This window comes from Mytilinidion resinicola (assembly GCF_010093595.1).
Source record: "Mytilinidion resinicola strain CBS 304.34 unplaced genomic scaffold BDZ99scaffold_3, whole genome shotgun sequence".
Lineage (NCBI taxonomy): Eukaryota > Fungi > Ascomycota > Dothideomycetes > Mytilinidiales > Mytilinidiaceae > Mytilinidion > Mytilinidion resinicola.
In genome coordinates, this window is record NW_022985439.1 from 1873540 (window position 1) to 1891186 (window position 17647).

At 49.1% G+C, this 17647-nt stretch overlaps 6 protein-coding genes across 6 annotated transcripts; 2 read left to right on the forward strand and 4 right to left on the reverse strand.

Moving 5' to 3' along the window:
* Positions 1-701: 701 nt before the first annotated feature.
* On the reverse strand, positions 702-1571 carry BDZ99DRAFT_191785 (uncharacterized protein). The gene has a single exon (XM_033713155.1). The coding sequence runs from the start codon at positions 1530-1532 to the stop codon at positions 762-764; it is 771 nt and encodes a 256-aa protein (XP_033582139.1). The 5' UTR covers positions 1533-1571; the 3' UTR covers positions 702-761.
* A 1205-nt stretch (positions 1572-2776) lies between these two features.
* BDZ99DRAFT_459110 (uncharacterized protein) lies at positions 2777-3963 on the reverse strand. The gene has a single exon (XM_033719083.1). The coding sequence runs from the start codon at positions 3636-3638 to the stop codon at positions 3036-3038; it is 603 nt and encodes a 200-aa protein (XP_033582140.1). The 5' UTR covers positions 3639-3963; the 3' UTR covers positions 2777-3035.
* Positions 3964-4431: 468 nt separating this feature from the next.
* On the reverse strand, positions 4432-6836 carry BDZ99DRAFT_408930 (uncharacterized protein). The gene is made up of 8 exons (XM_033716527.1): positions 6699-6836; positions 6567-6606; positions 6035-6517; positions 5942-5986; positions 5826-5892; positions 5550-5778; positions 4965-5149; positions 4432-4726 (listed from the first exon to the last, which is right to left on the reverse strand). The coding sequence occupies exons 1-8, from the start codon at positions 6737-6739 to the stop codon at positions 4506-4508; spliced, it is 1311 nt and encodes a 436-aa protein (XP_033582141.1). The 5' UTR covers positions 6740-6836; the 3' UTR covers positions 4432-4505.
* Positions 6837-7324: 488 nt separating this feature from the next.
* Positions 7325-8760, forward strand: BDZ99DRAFT_408934 (P-loop containing nucleoside triphosphate hydrolase protein). The gene is made up of 2 exons (XM_033716528.1): positions 7325-7448; positions 7501-8760. The coding sequence occupies exons 1-2, from the start codon at positions 7349-7351 to the stop codon at positions 8397-8399; spliced, it is 999 nt and encodes a 332-aa protein (XP_033582142.1). The 5' UTR covers positions 7325-7348; the 3' UTR covers positions 8400-8760.
* A 268-nt stretch (positions 8761-9028) lies between these two features.
* On the forward strand, positions 9029-11297 carry BDZ99DRAFT_549751 (uncharacterized protein; the record flags this gene model as incomplete). Its single annotated transcript, XM_033726960.1, has 5 exons — positions 9029-9211; positions 9271-9388; positions 9525-9559; positions 9614-10262; positions 10343-11297. 5 exons carry the CDS (start codon positions 9029-9031, stop codon positions 10846-10848), a joined length of 1491 nt encoding a protein of 496 aa, XP_033582143.1. The 3' UTR covers positions 10849-11297.
* A 2465-nt stretch (positions 11298-13762) lies between these two features.
* BDZ99DRAFT_515926 (uncharacterized protein) lies at positions 13763-15867 on the reverse strand (the record flags this gene model as incomplete). Its single annotated transcript, XM_033725022.1, has 3 exons — positions 13763-14003; positions 14123-14208; positions 15007-15867. The coding sequence occupies 3 exons, from the start codon at positions 15865-15867 to the stop codon at positions 13763-13765; spliced, it is 1188 nt and encodes a 395-aa protein (XP_033582144.1).
* Between the last annotated feature and the right edge of the window lie 1780 nt (positions 15868-17647).

The following is a 17647-nucleotide window of genomic DNA, read 5'->3' on the forward strand; positions in this document are numbered from 1 at the left end:
TTACCAATTCATGTGATCCATCTCGGGATCCAGAGTCACTGTATCCCCGACTTTGATCTATCTTTCCATCATTTACGTCACGCGTGGCGAAGCTTGCTCAAATCTAGTAATCCACATCCCTCACAGATACAATGCCTCCTGTAATCATCCTCTGGGTAAGGTGGCTCCTTCACCTGGTTTCTGACCTCCACCGCAATCGATTCAACGGCATCGAGCACCACCTTCACAAATTCGGGGTTTGCAACTTGTAGGGTGACCTTGATCGGTTCCCTAGTACTAGTGTCTTTCAGAGGCGAATCATGAATTTCCGACGTCCACAGGGATCTGATAGCCGTAGCCTCTGCTGCAGAGATCAAGGGCGCGGTAGCAGTGTCGGGTGATGGCTTGGACAGAGCATCTAGGAAGCCGTCGATGTCGGTAATGACGAGACCGTTCTTCGAAGAAGGGAGTTCTGAGCCGGAGATCTGCGGCGCGACGGTGACGAAGGCGTATTGGAAGCCGATAGCGTTGAACCCTTCAAGCCCGCCCTTCCGTTGAAAGGCAATTGCGGTCCATTCTCCCAGCTTTGGGACGTGGAAAGTGCCGAACCCGCCGCAGCGGTGACTGGTGCTGGAGTTTGTAAGGGTGGGTGCTAGAGGGTTGATTTTGTAATCAGGCTTGAAAAGAGTCAGCGATGGGTGTTTTTCAACAAGGTAAGAATGCAAGTCTGAAGATTTGGCCTCAAAGCAAGGAAGAATGTATATACATCAAATCTTATCATATCAAGAAGCGAAGCGCCCCAATTGAGAATAGAAAGACGAATAGACCTCGAAACGTACCGTAGGACCCACAGCAAGAGAGGCTGCAACAAATTTACTATCCGCCCCATTTTCCGTGTAATGACCGAAGTACACGCCACGCAATATGCGTGCAATTGTACACACGACGTGATTTAGTGGAGCCCATGCGTCACGAATGTCTAGCAGTCTCCTTACGTGTACAGACATGCTCAAATCTTCGCGAAGCTTGTCACACATATTTTGGAATGCAGCATCGGGACCAGCCGTCATATCAGTGTCGCTCTCTTCGAGCCCGAGCCGCAGAATCTGAGAGACTGGCGACATGCGTCCGGGTCTGGTGACAGGAAGGTGGAGAGAAGACGCAGACTTCGTATCAGTAGCGAAAAAGGATATAAAAAGATCCGTGTGAAGCAACTCAGAAACATTAGATCCGGCTATTGCAGAGACGGCAGACTGCAAGTCGAGCTGTGGCATGTGCATGAGAACGAGTTCCTTCAGCGTCTTGCAGCTCGACACCAACGCTTTCAAGTCTTCGCCAGTGATTTGGCACATGGACACGTCTAAAGACGTTACGGTCGAGGTGACTTCAAGGTCCTCAAGTAAATGGAGAATCGCGGTGTTTGGCAACCTTGAGAAGGGACTCAAATCGATCTTGGACGCCCCTCGAAATGCCTTTCGAAAGAAAGAAACACCGCCAGGGTATTTTGAAGGGAAGTCATCATCCAAGACTTGGAGAAGAGCCTTTCGAGCCATTGCTGTGAAATCAGGGAGAGCTTCGGCGTCGTTGATCCAAGTGTCGTGTTCAGGGTCCTCAAGTGCCGTTTGAAACATACGCTGAAATGAAAGTGTACGGAGGTCTGTTATAGAGCTTGCCGATGATTTCGGTGCAACTTCCGGTACAGCTAAATCATTCAGGTAGCCTGGAAAATCGGCACGGTCCCTCCACATCTCTTGTGGCCATGTTTCGTCGAGCGTTTCTTTAGGAATGAGTGGTCTCACGTCGCATCTCTCCAATGCTGGGTCCGCTTTCAATGGCTCATCGTAGTATCCCTTGACATATTCTTTGGCTGTCAGAGGAGTCAAACGAGGAGCTCGCCTAGGCTGTTCATTATCTTCTTGTTCCTCACTACCATTGGTGTCGGGGTAAGGGTTTTCATAGTCTTCGTAACCATGAAGCGTCGCAAACTGACAATCCAAATTTACGAAGCAGTAGCGGATTTGATCCAGATCCGTAATATCGAGGACTGTGATTCCATCGTTGTTGTCAACCTCATCTAGCTTGGTGTTGAATCGCTCTACGTGCACGGACTTGGCGTAATACGGAGGAAGACACGAGGCGCCAAGTACAAGGCAGGTAACGATGAACGGGAAAGGCTGCGGACCGCATCTACTGCCCCGAGCTGGCTTGTTGTTCCAAGTGACTTCGTCAAGTGTCGTAGCATGCTTGAGGTCATGGAGTAGTAATGTGCGATTGGCCGGTGAGGAGAAGACTTGGAGTAGTAATGTGCGATTGGCCGGTGAGGAGAAGACTTGGTAGAGGAAGTCACAGTCTTCAGGAAGTAGTCAGTCTAAGAAGCGTCATGGACTGGAGATAGCCTGAACACGAGGGCAGATCTGGAAACTCAAGCTCGGGATACTTACGTTGAGGCGTAAAATAGCCATAAGACCACTGATTGTGGACGACAGCCAGTACACGATACCGATGCTTGATCTTCGCTATCACGAACACTTGATGTCGTTGTCCCATACTGATGGCGAGCTCGGCTTTGTTTTGGACGCTTCCCGAGATCAGAAAGGAGTGCCTAGGTACTTATCTGAAAGCCAATAACGCCCATGTTACACGGGAGCTCGCTCCTGGGACTGTTGCCTGAAATCTAAAACGCAATGTCGGGATCCCGCATATGCGAGGGAGGGATCGGTGACAGTCTTTGTGACTGTTATTGGTAACTATGCGATGATCACGGGAGGTTTCCGGCGAAGATGGTAAGGGTAAAGCCATCATAGTTGGGTGAGGCAATTGCCATTGGCCGCTCCACTGCTACACGAACTCTCGGGCTGTATCCTTCGCCCCGACTAAGCTCTGGACGTATTTGAATTTAGAAAACCTTGAAGCACCACAAGCCGCGGCCGGAAAGTGTATACAAACCTATCAGGCCTTCGTAAGATACTCAATGCACGTGATGCTTGACGGTCACAAGTGACAAGAATAGTAGATTTAAGGCCGTCCAAGAAAGTGACTGAACGCAACTCTATTGTTCAAATCTTCGGCGTACCCTTCATCCTGACCCACAGGCCCTCGCCCTTCACCAAGACCTCACCTTTCGCATTCTTGACCACACAACTCAGTTCTATCTTCTTGCCTAGGTCGTTCACTTCTGTTTCGAAACCTATAACGCCAGGACAAGGCACGGGGCGAAGATACTTGATATTCAGCCACGCTGTCGCCATCCAGCCGGCCAGTTCAAGCTCCTTCTCCTCGCCCTCGTCTTCCAGACTATCCCGGCCATCAACAAGCTCCCCATTGTGTTTTGCAACGCATAGCATGCCCCATGCCAGCGCTTCGTCTACGAGTGTGGACATGGCGCCGGCGTGCATCATCCCCGGGAATCCCATCAGGCCCGGACCGCATGTGACGAGGGTTGCGGCATCTGTGACCAAGCCGTCGGGTGTGGAGGGCTTCTTGTAAAATTCGTACCAATGGCGCACGCCGTCGTTGCTGCGCATCGTCTTGCGGTTGAAACAGTCCTGGTTGGCCGTCGCGGTCAGACGGCTGCCACGAATAGAGGCGGTCCATTGAGGATCGGAGAAGAGGTGGAGGGCCCACGGGAGGGACTTGAAGGGTTCGGGGGAGATGGGCATTGTTGTAGATAGGGATGTGTGGTTGATGGCGATCGTGGTTTTAGGCGTTAATGATGAGAACGCGGGGGTGAGGATATCTATATATGTTATGGCAAGTCCATTGCTTCATCCTAGCTCGTCAGGTCTCGTCATGATGCGTCGTGCGTTCAGTTTTGGCGGCATAGATAGACACTACGGCACAGGCTGAGTCTGGGAGCTAGGAGTAGCGGGGATGCTCAGCGGTTGCTGCAAAAGGTTCGCCTTCCGAACAGAGGCACGTAAGACTTTGTTGCAGTTAGATTGACTCCATGCCTGGAAAGAACATGCTAATGCCGAAACGATAGCATAAATGTGTGGCTTCGACAAAGCGCAGAACTTCTTTGGTCCGTGAGGATGTAGATGGATGACTAAGCGGCGCTACCCTGTGAGGCTCAATATCAAGCTTCAGGCGTTCCTCACATCAGCACGGCAACTATTCGTGTGAGAACATAGTAGCTCTTGAAGACCTCTACTGTCATGCTATAGAAAATGGTGGAAGTGTTCCTACTTTCTCGCTGTCCGACACCAGGTCACCCCATAAGTCTCTATGTTACCTAAAATAGAGACGGTCTCTCCTCTCCAAGCAAATCTAACAGCTCGAGAGCCGTTTGCTTTCATCATCTGAACTCAAGACTCATCTGGAAAGAGGGAATGAGAATTGAATCGCTTCGGTCAATGAGCTTCCAGGGGAATGTCACTCATAGCCTACCCTTTCAAACCTGGTCGCTTCTACGTGGTATGGTCCTATGGCATTAAGATATTCTGTGTCCCACTCCTGGCTCTACCAAATACACAGCTAAGAGAATACCGTTATGAAGCCTGAAACGCCATGCCGATAAGAAATAATGCCTAAGATGTCGCCAAGTCCTCTTTATAGTCGGCTTCGGTGAACGCCACGGGCTTGTCTTTGTAGAACACGCGAAACTGCAATTTGGCCGTGTCCAGTCTCACTACCAGATGAAAGGTAGCAGCTCTGTACTTCTGTTTAGTCTCAGGGTTGCGGAAGCTCTTTTCATGCCACAGCTTGTCGCAGTCGATGCCATACTCGACTATGCACAACAGCTTAACACCTGTGAATTGGCCAAGTTAAGTTCATTACCCCTCTTAACGTTCTCGTACGATGACTTACTGGGCTCCCTTCTCGAAGGTGCATGCTGATCGGGACAGAAAAACAGCTCTTGCGAGAAATTACGTATGCCTTTGTCCCAGTACCCTACCTGCACATCGGAAGCTATTTGCGTCCTGAGAAACTTCCCAACTTCGATTCTTTGACCCTGCGCAAATGCTGTCAGCAAACCCAACTTGCACATCTGGAGGATGAATCTGAGTCACCAACTAGACGTACCTTCCGGAGTAGCCACTCCATCTGGCCTTTGGCATACCAGTTTCCGTCCGGTAAGCGTCTCCGGTCTTTGGCCAAGTGCTTACTAGAGTCGAACGGTATGCACATAGATGTTCCGTAGTTGTGGCGTGCTATGCGCGCTGTGACTGTTCTTCTTTGGGGGGTTTCTTGTGTGGCCGTGGTCGCGTTTTCAAGCCCCCATATAGTGGCTCCTCTACATATGGCTGACCAGCTGCGAGAATTAACGAGGATGAACTCAACAAGCGATAGCGGCCAACACCTACGCTCCAATGACTTGTAGTACACCAACTCCGTCGCCACCATGCGCGTTTTTGAGTCTTTGGTACATGTACTTGTTGGCGCCAAATCCGCCGACCAACAGGACCGCCTTAACCTTCTGCCCTTTTTCCTGAACCTCCTCGATTTGCTTGTCGACCAAAGTCACGATCTGGTTGATAACATGGTCAAATACAGTCCGTAAGAGGTTGCTGTGGTTCTCGTCAGCTGAAATTACCTAACAGTCACGCTTCTCCCTGGCTCACGGCTTTAACCTGATGGTATCATCCTCGATGCCTTCATCTGGATTATCTTCTACGCCTGGAAGATCTACGGAGAACTCTTTATTATCGCCAGTATAGCATCTCTTTACTGACACTTCAAACTCTTTCATCATCCTTTTCTTTGCCTTTTCCCGGATTGTGTTGTAGTCGCCTTCGCCAACCACCGTCTTGACGTATTTCTCGAAGGCTGCATCGACGAACACCGATCCACACAGGTCCCCTAGCCCAATTGTCAGTAGTTGTCAATTTGGTTGCTTAAGTTCATACCGTCGCCTACTGCGCACTCTTCCATTTGCATAGGATTGACACCGGTAACTTTGTAGCTGATGAGGTCCTGGAGTTTATCAGCAGGAAACACACAGATTTTCTATCGCTGCGCTCACCACTGTGCCCCCGCCCGCATCGCACACTACGAAGGCGTCTCCGACCTGATTGAATTAGCTGAAAATTCACAAGGCCCTGCGGGATATAAGTACCTGCATAGTCTTTTCTTCGTCATTCTTATCTTTCATTACGGCTAGTGCCGCAGCCTCTGGCTCTGACACCAACGACAGGTTCTTCGGCAGCCCGGCAGCCAGCGCAACCTTCTCTGTCTTCTCTTTTGCTGCCGGCGACCATATGGCAGGGACAGTTAGCACCACTTTGAGACTGTACAGGGATTCCCAGTCGTCTCCCTTCATCCTCCGGATATCGTCTCGGGTATATTCCCAAACGAGGCGCAAGTAATCTGCGGCGACGTCTTCGGCGGTCTTTTGGAGGCTACTCAAGAGGGAACTAGACGCGACTACAGGCTCAGCCTTGTTGCGCAACTTGTGCTCTGGGTCCAGCAGTATCTTGAACCACTTGAAACTGCTTTTCTCGGTCATCTCCACATTGTAGCCCCAGTTGTTCGGCTTGCCGTCCTTGTACGATATAGCCGTTGGAACCTTCTCGGCGCTGGCGACAAGCGAGCCAGGATTCTGTAAAAAGTGAGAAGAGCAACTACAAGATTCAACACTCTTTGTCTACCGGCCAGTCTGTAATGAGGCGGACATTCTGGTTGCCACCGCTCACGACCCAGGATACCCCAGAATGCCTACACATGAGCGAATATGAGCACCAAACATCTTTCCCCGTTCTTCGAAGTTCATCAAGACCTACGTTGTACCAAAATCTATTCCAACAACAATCTCAGCCGCCATAACTAGTCTCTTTAGCAGTTGTGGGGATAATGCGGAAGGTTGGATGTGTGCTGAGGATCCGGGTTTCAGGGTCAAGTAGCGTAGACACAATCTCGCCGTGTTGCTTACAATTCCCAGCTCCACATTGGCAAGGCTCCCACATCTTCACATGTTGCTTCACATGCTGCTTCACCACCATTGGGGATTTGCGGACATCCTATGAAACCATCGCTTATTATCGACAGATCCGGCGCAGATTTAGTAAAAGCGGCAACATTCTGGACCCTCAGCCTGGTGCTGCCCACAAGGCTGAATTATGTATGCAACCCTGATCGGCGTACGGCAACATGTCGTGTATCATTGATTTGTGCTTTTTCGAAAGCTTTCCAAGGATATAGTGACTTGGGCTCACAGCTGTCTCACTTCGTATTTCCCTTTTGCCGGAAGCCTAATGCGGAGCCTGAGTTCTCAGCCTCTTTTGGTCATCTAACGGGAGTTATCTATATGTATGTGTCAGCTTCATTGAATTTGCTCTTGCTCCATTCGTTCGTCAACATCGGATACACCAATTCCGTACCAGTTCAATCATCAAACATGGCCGCATCCAATGCAAGCCCAGAAAGACTTAGCATGATTATCATCATGGGGGTTACGGGAGCGGGGAAGAGCTACTTTATCAATCGCCTTGCTGGGCGAGAGGTTGTCCAGGAAGGAGCCGATCTAGACTCATGTAAGTTCACCAAAGACACTAGAAGAACAACGCAAATTGACGTGTGGTACAGGTACTCAAGCGTGTCAGCTCATTCCCATCACAATTGGTGCAAGCAAAGTCCTTCTCATTGACACTCCCGGGTTTGATGATACTCAGAGAACCGATTCCGAAATCTTGACGGAGATTGCCCGTATTCTGTCCTGTCAGTACCAGCTTGGCGTGGATCTCAAGGGCGTGATATACATCCATCGCATAACCGACATCCGCTACAGCAGATCATCAGTTAAGACTTTCGAGGTCTTCAAAAAGATCTGCGGCGAGAGAGCGCTCAAAAACGTTCTGCTCATAACGTCACGATGGGGCGAGGTCTCTCAATCGATCGGATCGGACCGAGAGCGGCAGCTGAAGGACCGCTTCTGGGCGTACATGCTTGGCCGCGGTTCAAATATAAGTCGATTCTATGGCGACCGCGACTCCGCCATCGGCTTGATCAGTCAATTGCTGATGAAGGAGACGGCTGTCCTCGAGCTTCAAGAGGAGCTCGTCGACAATGGCAAGCGTCTGAGCGAAACAAGCGCCGGTGCATATGTCAGCAACAACATTGATGACATGAAAAAAAGATACGAGGAAGAGCTCGCTTCTCTGGAGAAACTAAAGCTAGAGCTACGAGCCAACGATCGGGCGATGAAGCGGCAGATTCAGAGAGACTGGGAGGAAGAGCAATTGCGTCTCGAGAAGGCCCAAAAAGAACAGGTCAGTCTCCAGCGCCCTGTTGGTACTGAGGTGCAGGAAGAGATTAAGAAGAAGAGATTCAAACTTTCTCTCTTAATTCCATTCATCCCCTCTGCCATCAGCATTATGTGCATGTTTGTAGGCATTCCGCCAGGGGTATCAGGGATCTTCACCTCGTGGATGGGTATTGACGACCCAGGATCCGATTTCTCCTTATCTGATCTGCTCTCTTTTTGACGATCGGGTTCTGGACTGGATCTCGCTTGCAAGCCAATGCAAATCTCCACTACCATTTTTGATCATCTAGACGCCTAGCTGAGATTTGCAGACGAATAGGACAGCACGATATAGGCTTGTTAAAATCACCCTCGAAATGGATTCATGGATGGAGAATGTCCGTTCAATTATTGCCTGGTGCTATTATAGCGGAATCTGATTCGTTGCTGCCAAAAGATAGGCGATGATACGGCACGGCACGAGAAGGTTTGGAGTGCATGATCTAGCTACCTTCAATACCGGTCAGCCATTTATAAATAGTGCAGCACACGACTTGGTGCATGGGAAGACGTGTCCAAGATATCCTCATTGGAGAAGAGGCGCGTCTGAATTCTGTATCCGGCTTAATGCAGACCTCAACTTACCAGTGGCGCATCGGAAAGTGATCATCTGGACCATGAGCTGATAAGCAAGGTAACTGCTTCCGGCCTCTAGCTTGTGGGCAGAAACGCCCCAACGCTGCTTTAATACGACTGATCCCGCGGACGCGCAACCTCAGAAGAGGGGCCACGACTCCTATTAGCAGGAACAAGCGTGTTCGAGAGAATGAGACTTGTGCTCCGACTCTCGAATCGGACAATTCCTAAAGGATGCCTCATGGCAGTATTTTCACGGCCTTCAAGCTTTCCACAAACCCCGACTCACCAACACAGAACGTGGCGGAGGGGAAATCGGAACCCATTGATAATATGCAAGCATCTGTACAGCCAATGAAAACCTCGCATCAGCAAAAAGAGGAGAGAGAGGTTCGAAGTTCCAGTAGAAAAAAGCGAGTCAGTTATTTAATGATTTGCAGTATCCTACCTGGCAACCAGCACTAACAAGGCGCAAGACGATCAAAACTCCCTTAGATCAAAACCTACCACCACTACCCAAGACTGTGGATGAGTCTCATGATGAGGGAAACCAGTCTCACGAAGGCACCGACAATAGTCAAGAACTGAGACAAGGTATGATGCTCTCTATGGAACACATATGAATATACCTGGGCTTACGATGTAGGGCGAGGAGATCCAGCACGTTCAGGAGGCCTTGAATACAAACGAGATGAAGTGGTTCGCGTAAGGCCATATGTACACAATGTAGATGCGAAACCATATGTCGTAAGCGACCGACGTGCTGTAAGTAGCTTTGTTCCTTAACCTCTTCAGAACCGCGGCAGCTCAACTTTCTAGCGCAATACACTAAAAAAGATGTTGCGCCCAAACGATCCCCACGCTAACAATGACGCCCATCTGGCCTACGACACCAAATTAGAAGAGTCCCGTACCCAGATCGAGATCTGGAAAGCGGCATACCAGGAGCTGCAACAAAATTTCGTTCAGTACGATCAAATCCTCAAAGTCACTCAGAACGAGCGCGATGAAGCGCTAGCTATCAACGAACGTACCAAGCAATCGGCTGGTCAGATGCAGAAAGCCATGGACAACAAGGAGCTATTTCTAGGTCCTCAGATGACAGACGATGACATCCAAACTAAGTTCAAATCGCTCATCAGTTCCATCAAAACTTGGTCGTCCAACTTCCTTGGCGACAATTTGCAAGGCCCGGAGTTCAGTCAGGAATCTGTCCTCAGCTATGTCCAAGTTCTTCCTCTTTGTCCTGAGATCCGCTTCATCGAACCTACCCTCGCTAAGAAGAAGAATCGGCGCCTTTTCGTGAGAGGCTGGACTGCGTACGTCATAAGCGATCTAGTGTTGAGAACGCTCCCAGTACCAACGCCGGGCGCGGACGCTCCCAAGGGATTTACAAGTGCAGATCTTTGGTTAGAAGAGAATGTTAGGAGCAGTCTACTCGAGTTGGAAACTAGGTTATTTTATGATAGTAAGTGTCTACCCAGGAGCCATCCACATACCTTCTCTCCCTTTTATGCAACTACGGTGACCAATCTGACGCAAACCCAGAATCCTCACACGCCCACACGTTCAATGACTGGCGCGCCTTCACCATAGATCTCCTCTCCAAGACATACACAGATAAGGGCCTCACGGACAACGGTAGCATACAAATCATCTCCGCGGCGCGGGAGATCATGAGCTTCATCGGTGTCTGGGCATCTCCCGAGCGGCACGATGAGCTCGAAGACGGCCTCATAGCCATCTTTGAGGATGCCATATGGCTGTCGCAGCTTCTTCGTCGACAGCGTGCCCTGTGGTATGTCCGTTTCCCGCGTCCTATACCACGAACCGATACGACGCTGCCTGGCCTGCTGTTGTTCGATCCGGCTACTATGACTGACGAGTGGTCGGAGGATACGGAGCAAGATCTGCAGCTCTTACGCCAGCGATATGTCGAAATAGTGGTGTCGCCCGCGCTTTTTAAGCGCGGCAATGTTGACGGCGAGCGGTATGATGTTGAATATGCGGCGGTACCTGCCTCAGTGTTGCTGCGTGCTCCGACTAAGAATTAGAGTAGATGCAACGGAGAGACTCTGGTTTACTTGATGCATTGAACACTATGTACAATGCCTCGTCATCGAAAATCGTACACTCGTGTACAGCTGCTTGAGGAACTTCATAGTATTTTCAGTTTTCCCAATAAGAGAGGAGGTCGGATTTTGAACACTAGTAATCTCGCTAGGCTACCCCAGACAGCGTCAAAAGGGTGTACGCAAATTAGAAATGTATTCGCTACCCCCGGTTTCTATCAGTACATTAGAGCCCCTCAGACAGTGGCAGCACATTGTACGAATATCTATGACAAGGCACTGTATTAATGTTGAAGGCAAACCAGGGCCTCTCTTCGCACGTGATCTTTACCTTTTTCCCGCCGACTGCAAGCTGCTCGGATGATTTCGAGATTCTTGGCTTTTGGCTAAGTCTCTGGCTGCGTTTGGCTAAGTCTCCAGCTAGGGTTCGCTAAACCTCCGGCTGCTTTTAGCGAATCTACTACCTTCGCGTCCAGTGACGTGCGATCCAAGGATTGGCAGAAGAAAAAGATGTGGATTCTATAGAGCATGGTCTACAGTGCGGGGTGGAAAATCTATTGGGAGTCGAAGAGGTATGATAAGTGATAGAAGCAATAGCATTGATAGATACTTAATTGGTGGTATGTGTGTACCTCCACGTGAGTTTCGACCTTCTTACCTTCACACTTCGAACCTCCGTTCGGCGAACCTTCATCCCGCCTACTCAAGAAGAGGTGCTTATCTAAAAGCTGATAACGTATTCCACAAGCGAGCCGTCCACCCAAGCGAGCCGTCCACTTCATCATGAAAACCTGCCTCAAACGTTAATTGCTCCACAACGCCAATAGATATCAACTATATACAACTTGTAGCCTGATCTGCAGCAACCTCTGCATCGTTTTTGCACGTACGAATGTTGTGCCCTGATTCGCCGCAGCGCCCACAGCGCCGCACGATTCCATCAGAGCCTGCTCCACCTTGCTGCTTTTTGCTTTGAGCGTCCTTCTCGAGCCGTTGAGCAGCTATTTGAGAGCCTGTTTCCATTATCAGAGTTCCTTCCCTCTGAATGCGCTTTTTTTTGCGCGCCTTGCGCTTTGTGGCGGCTTCATTTGCCTTTTGAAGGCTGGTAACGGTATCGCGCAGCAGCGCAGCTTGATGCATCATGCTTTCAGCACCTTTGGAGAGGCTATCAAGCGAGTCAAGAATGGCTGTAGGCGAGCTATTTTGATGCATTTGAATGCGCTCACGAATCAAAGCTGATTGAGAGCCTAGCTCAAGAGCGTTGCTTGGTGTTTTTGATTCCCATGGAGCCTCCACGGCGGCAGGCGGAGGCGACGGCGTACGGAGCCTAACATCAAGCTTTAATAGCACTGCTTCTGGATCAAGTGGTACAAGGCCTGCGCCTCGAAAGCCTGCGCAAATGTTGCTCTTTGTGATTGAGCTGTAGAAAGCTGCTTTGAATGCTGGCAGGAACTCTAGCTTGGTGATATGGTTGATATGGTGGCGCACCAAGTCCTCAATTTGGCGCCCATACGCCTTTTTCATTGGCGCAAAGCAGCCAACATCAAGCGGCTGTAGCAGGTGCGATGAATGCGCTGGCATACAGAGAGTAATGATATTATTCTCCTTGCAAATCTGTTGGAATTCGAGCGAGATATGGCTCTCGTGGCCATCAATAATCAGCAGCCGGTGCGTGCCTATCGTGCGATCTTTTGTATGCGCATTGAAATGGTGTAGCCAGGTAATACCAAGCTCATTTGTTGTCCAGCCATTATCGCTTACTGCTATAACCCAATCTGGTGGTATATTGTTGCCCTCGTACCATGCAGAAAGGTGGTATATGCCTGCAAAGATAATAAATGGTGGAATAGCCCATCCACAGGCATTAACACCTTGGATTATTGTTGTCCATTCGCGATTGCCTGGCTGCACAGATTTTGGACGATTACGGCGCTCAGAGCCTGTTACAACTACGCCCGTTGAGATGACACCCATTTGGAAGCCGGCTTCATCGAAGTTGTGTGTATCTTTATCCAGGATGCCATACTTTGCTTTTGTATTGCGCACAAGCTCAAACCAATCGCTAATAGCTTTTGGATCCTCGCATAGAGCTCTTTGACGGTCGTACTTTCGATTGAATTGTGTTTTGAGCTCAGGTGTTCGCTTGACAAAGTTCTCTGGCCAGTTCTTGCCAACTTGGCCGGCGGCGCGCTCAGCAAGCAATTTGTTGGCCATCTCTCGTACAGCATACAAGCTAGGCGGAAATCCTCGCAAATCCAGGTCGAGTATATGTTGAGTGATAACTGATTCCTCTAGCTTTGAAAGCTTCTTCGAATTAGGCTCAGAATCGCGTCGTGGGGTTGTTCCAGCGCGTCGATCTCGAAGTGTGCTTCTGGGGACGTCATATGTTGTAATAGCGCGCCGTTCGCTTGTAAATTGCTGCCGATTGATTGCTGCGATAGCCATGCATATTCGACCTTCATTTTGTATTGATTGCACGTTGTGTTGTCGACGCATGGTGGTTGGAAGTTGACGCGTCGCGTTTTCGTGATGAAGTGGACGGCTCGCTTGGGTGGACGGCTCGCTTGTGGAATACGTTACACGGTGATCTTCTCATTCATGAGGTTCATGTAGACTCGATATGCTTGTATTGCATTAGCAACAAGTGCCAGATTTAACGCATTGAACTAAATCCAACAACTCAGTCAATCAGCCTGGTCTCACTGCATCCACTCGATGTCGAACTTTCGGCTCTGTGCTGGCCGAAATCGTCGCTGCCATACCTTCAGTGCTGAAAGTCGACCAAACAATTTAGACAGCTCTTATCCCTTTTCGTTGCATTTTGATTCCTCGATATCCCAATCGAACAATTTACCCATTCGCCCTCTTGTCGCGTTCCGTTCACGCCTCCACCCTTTCATCTCGACCAAAACGAGAGTAAGCACTCGAAATCTTCCATGGTCAAATCCTCAGCATTTCTGCGCCTATTTGTCAATTCTCTCCTCAGCCGACTCGCCACTTTCAGCGCCACGGATGCCTTCTGCTCTTTTCCCAATTTTTCGAGCAGTTTTGCTTTCAAGAAGGCGGTGCGTGCCAGCTCAGGCTTGTAGACGGAGGCGTCGAAGCTCCACGTTTTGAGGGCGTGATTGATAGTATTGCTATGGAGAACGATTCTATTAGCTGATGAAACAAGCAGAGCAAAAGAGTTATCGGGGAGGGGGCAGATTTAGAAGAGCAGGAAATGAAAAAAGACATAGATGAATGCCGTGAGACTTACATTGCCTCTTCATTCCGCTGCAATGGGATCAAATGCTCCGCAATCCTGTGTTCGATGTCCGCGGTGCGGTGATTGCGATCAGGCAGCTGGTGAAAAGTGATGAGAACTCTGGTGTATTGCTATGTAGGAGGATAGGTATATATAAGCGTAGAGGAGCTAAGCCAGCTAAGAGAAGGAACCCTGTTGAGCTGAAAGGTAACGCATGTAAGCTAAGGAATAGCGCTAAGGATGCGCTAGTACAGTAGCGTATGGACGGCTGCCACTTATATCTCCCCAATTCTCTTCTAGGTTACCAGTGCTATCGTCAAACTTCCCTAGCTAAGCCATAATATAGCAATTAGCTTTTTCAAGGCTTCTAAGGAAATAGTCCGACGCAAGGTAAGCTCCAGCATCCAGACTCCGGAGGGAGCCAGAACGGGACCCATAACGCTGGCGCATCAGAATCGCCGGTGCTTCATGCGAGTCATGAATATTTAGCGCACTTATAATTAAGGCATAACTTAGATCTAGGCTGTGCAGCTTATAAAGCTCCAATGTAGATACGAGGGTCGAAGTGGATACGTCCAACGTTGGAATGGGGTCAGGCTTTAGTAGTGTCGCGCTTTAAGTTGCTGTGAGAGCAGCTAGCACAGACAGCTTGAAGACCCGTCTTGCGAGCTCAGCGTACTGCGAAAGAACAAGTCACTGCAAGCAAGGGAAAACGTGGTCGGAAGCGCAAGGTAAATGTACCAGACACAGGCTTAGCGGGTTTCGCGATAGAGTTTGTCTTTATCACGCATTTGGCGGAATGGTTGTATAGATTGGTGTTGCCATAACATTAATCCAAAGGCCTGGTAAAACAATTTTATACGAGGCCGGTATAGACACTAAATTATTGAGGTTACTTGCATGAAGACCATTTGGCCTTGACTATGAATAACAATCCCATTCTTCTCGAATATGTTTGAACAGGGAACTTCTCGATTTACCGTAAGATCCTCGAGATTAATGTGTGTTGTATCGGGATCTGAATCCAGCGACACGAGCCATTCTGAAGTTAGAACGGCGAAAGCAGTGTCTCCAGAAGTTGCTTCTTCTTTTGACTCGTAAATGAATTCAAAGTGAATCTTTGGCAAAATGAGATGGACGGAATAGCCTCTCTGAATGTTCAATTTGGTTTTCCTTCCACGCCTGAGTAGATATGTTTGTCCTGTTGGTAGCCCTATGGCGTTGGAGTTCTCTGCTCGCAGACTCTCATTTTCACTCGCATCTGCTGAATGCGATCTTAGGTCATCGAGCGATGAATCTCTAAGAGTGGGTGTCACGGATATTTGGGCATCATTTCTATTATCGATAGATCGAGAAACACTGAAACTAGCGAGCTGGCTCTGGGTCGAAATCGTCTCAGCATCCGTTTTGGCTATTGACCTTGTGTGAGCATGCACACTATCAGATCTGGCAAGGAGTGGAGGTCGATGTTTGCTGGACCGTCGCCTTATCTGGCCTGACCCCTGGCTTTCAAGATGGTCAGAATGGAGTGCTTCAGCAGCAGCTATCTCCGCGGGTAGGCCAGCTGCTGGAGAGCTGATCAAAGCTGCTGGGAGAGTAGATCCCATCGAAAATATCGTACTTTCACTGGGCTTGGGTTTGATCGCCCTCGGAGTTTCCAATAAGAGTTTAAGACGTTCTTCGATTGCTTCGTTGAACTTCCGGATCACTTGCTTCATTTGTGTCATGGATTCGTGGGGAAGTACGACTTCTTCCATTCGCGGTAGTCTCCACTCAGGGTAAAAGTTGCCATGAGATCTTGGCGTATGGAACTCGCCATGCACTGTAATAAATAGATAGCAAAGATAGCATGCTTCCTTATTCGAGCAAAGAATTCTCGGTCTGAAAACACTCGTCGTGTGCTGAGCGTAATGATAAAGCAGCTGTATCTCCGCGTGGACCTTCTTATGGACTTCCATGGCTTTCGCTATGCTCGTTTCAACCTTTGCCAAACTTTTCCCAAGCCTCTGAGTCACAACAGTCTGAAAATCTCTGCGCTGTTTCGCGGACGCGTCTGTTACTGTTCGGTGATAGAGCCCGTGGTTCCCGGTTCCAACTGGTTGCGCACCTGTGGCGTGCAACTTATAGGGACCACTGCTTGCACACTGGAGCTCCCAGGATTGGTGCTTACGAACCATATGTTCGATGTATTCAGCAGCGCATTTGTACTGTGAGACTTTTTTGTACGCCCTGAGAACTCTCTCGTAGTTCGAATATGGCCAAGGCGAGTCCTTGGGCCGAGCAGTTGACAGCACATTCGCAAACTGTGTGACATCGAGATCAGAAGAGAGGCCGAGGATAATCTTTACCAAAATACATGCCCCTTTCTCTGAACGAGCATCAGGCGCGGGCAAGCACTCTAACTGCCTGAAAAGCGCCAGCCATGATTCTGCCACTCCTTTCACTCGCTGGTAATCCCCTAATTGGCATCTCGACCTTGGAATCTTCACTACAGCAGAGTGGAGTTGTTCAATAATAGGGTGCCCTCCAGGTTCGTTACTATTTGATCTTGGACCATGTCTTGAGCGTAGACGTCTCAAGATACGAAGTTGATGTGCTTTAACAATCTCGGCCAGAAGTTGCCACTCCTGATCTGCAATAATCAATACACATTTCAGAAGAGATAGATTAAAACATACCTGATTTTTTGCCAAATCTTGCAGCGTTAATGATTTTATAAAATACAATCTCTTTCTCGTCTAATGTTCCCGAATTGGCAGCAAATCTAACAATAAAACCACTGCTGTTCGGCTGCTCTTCTATACACACAGCTCCAACCCGAGATGGCTTGTTGGTTGTTGCCAGAATCAATGCGAAAGCTTCTGCTAGTCTTCTCTCTTCGTTGAAAGTCAAAACTCTTCTGCTTCCGGCATCTTCTTTTCTCGGCCTGTGGCTTGGCGGTAGTAAATCAACAACAGGGTCCGACAAAGTTCGTCCCTGGTTTGCAAATTGGCTAAGAAATGCAACATTCTCCGCCAAAGGTCCCTTTGGATCTGCCATGCAGCTAAGCCTGTCGAAGCCTCCCTAGTTCTAAACTGAGAATGCCTTCTCAAACCGAAGGTCCGAGGGGGTACTGTAATTAAAAACTTTTGCTCTGGTGATGACCAAAAACTTTAAGTCAAGTTTGCTGATAAAAGACGGAGTCGAGAATTGCAGTTGCGGGGTCAATTAACGTGCAACACAAGCGAGCCGGCCACCCAAGCGAGCCGGCCACCTCATCAACTCTCAACAGCTTTGAACGTAGATTGCTCCACAACGCTAATAGATATTAACTTAATTCAACTTGCAGTCTATTCTATAATAACTTCCTCATCTTTTTGACACGTACGAGCATTATATCCTGTCTCGCCGCAGCGCCTACAGCGCGCTTGCTGCCGTGCACTTCCACCCGGGCGCCTCCTATTTTGACGCATTTCGCCCTCAATTTGTTTATTAGCTTCCTTTTGAGCGATTATATCAGACCCCTGTGCCTTTGTTAGGACTCCTTGCCTCTGAATT

Coding starts and splice junctions, on each gene's coding strand:
- BDZ99DRAFT_191785 (XM_033713155.1), bottom strand. CDS start 1,532: ATGGCTCGAAAGGCTCTTCTCCAAGTCTTGGATGATGACTTCCCTTCA.
- BDZ99DRAFT_459110 (XM_033719083.1), bottom strand. CDS start 3,638: ATGCCCATCTCCCCCGAACCCTTCAAGTCCCTCCCGTGGGCCCTCCAC.
- BDZ99DRAFT_408930 (XM_033716527.1), bottom strand. CDS start 6,739: ATGGCGGCTGAGATTGTTGTTGGAATAGATTTTGGTACAAC. Junction 6,518..6,566: donor GCCTCATTACAGACTGGCCG/GTAGACAAAGAG, acceptor CACTTTTTACAG/AATCCTGGCTCGCTTGTCGC. Junction 4,727..4,964: donor CTCAGATTCATCCTCCAGAT/GTGCAAGTTGGG, acceptor GCCAATTCACAG/GTGTTAAGCTGTTGTGCATA.
- BDZ99DRAFT_408934 (XM_033716528.1), top strand. CDS start 7,349: ATGATTATCATCATGGGGGTTACGGGAGCGGGGAAGAGCTACTTTATC. Junction 7,449..7,500: donor AGGAGCCGATCTAGACTCAT/GTAAGTTCACCA, acceptor CGTGTGGTACAG/GTACTCAAGCGTGTCAGCTC.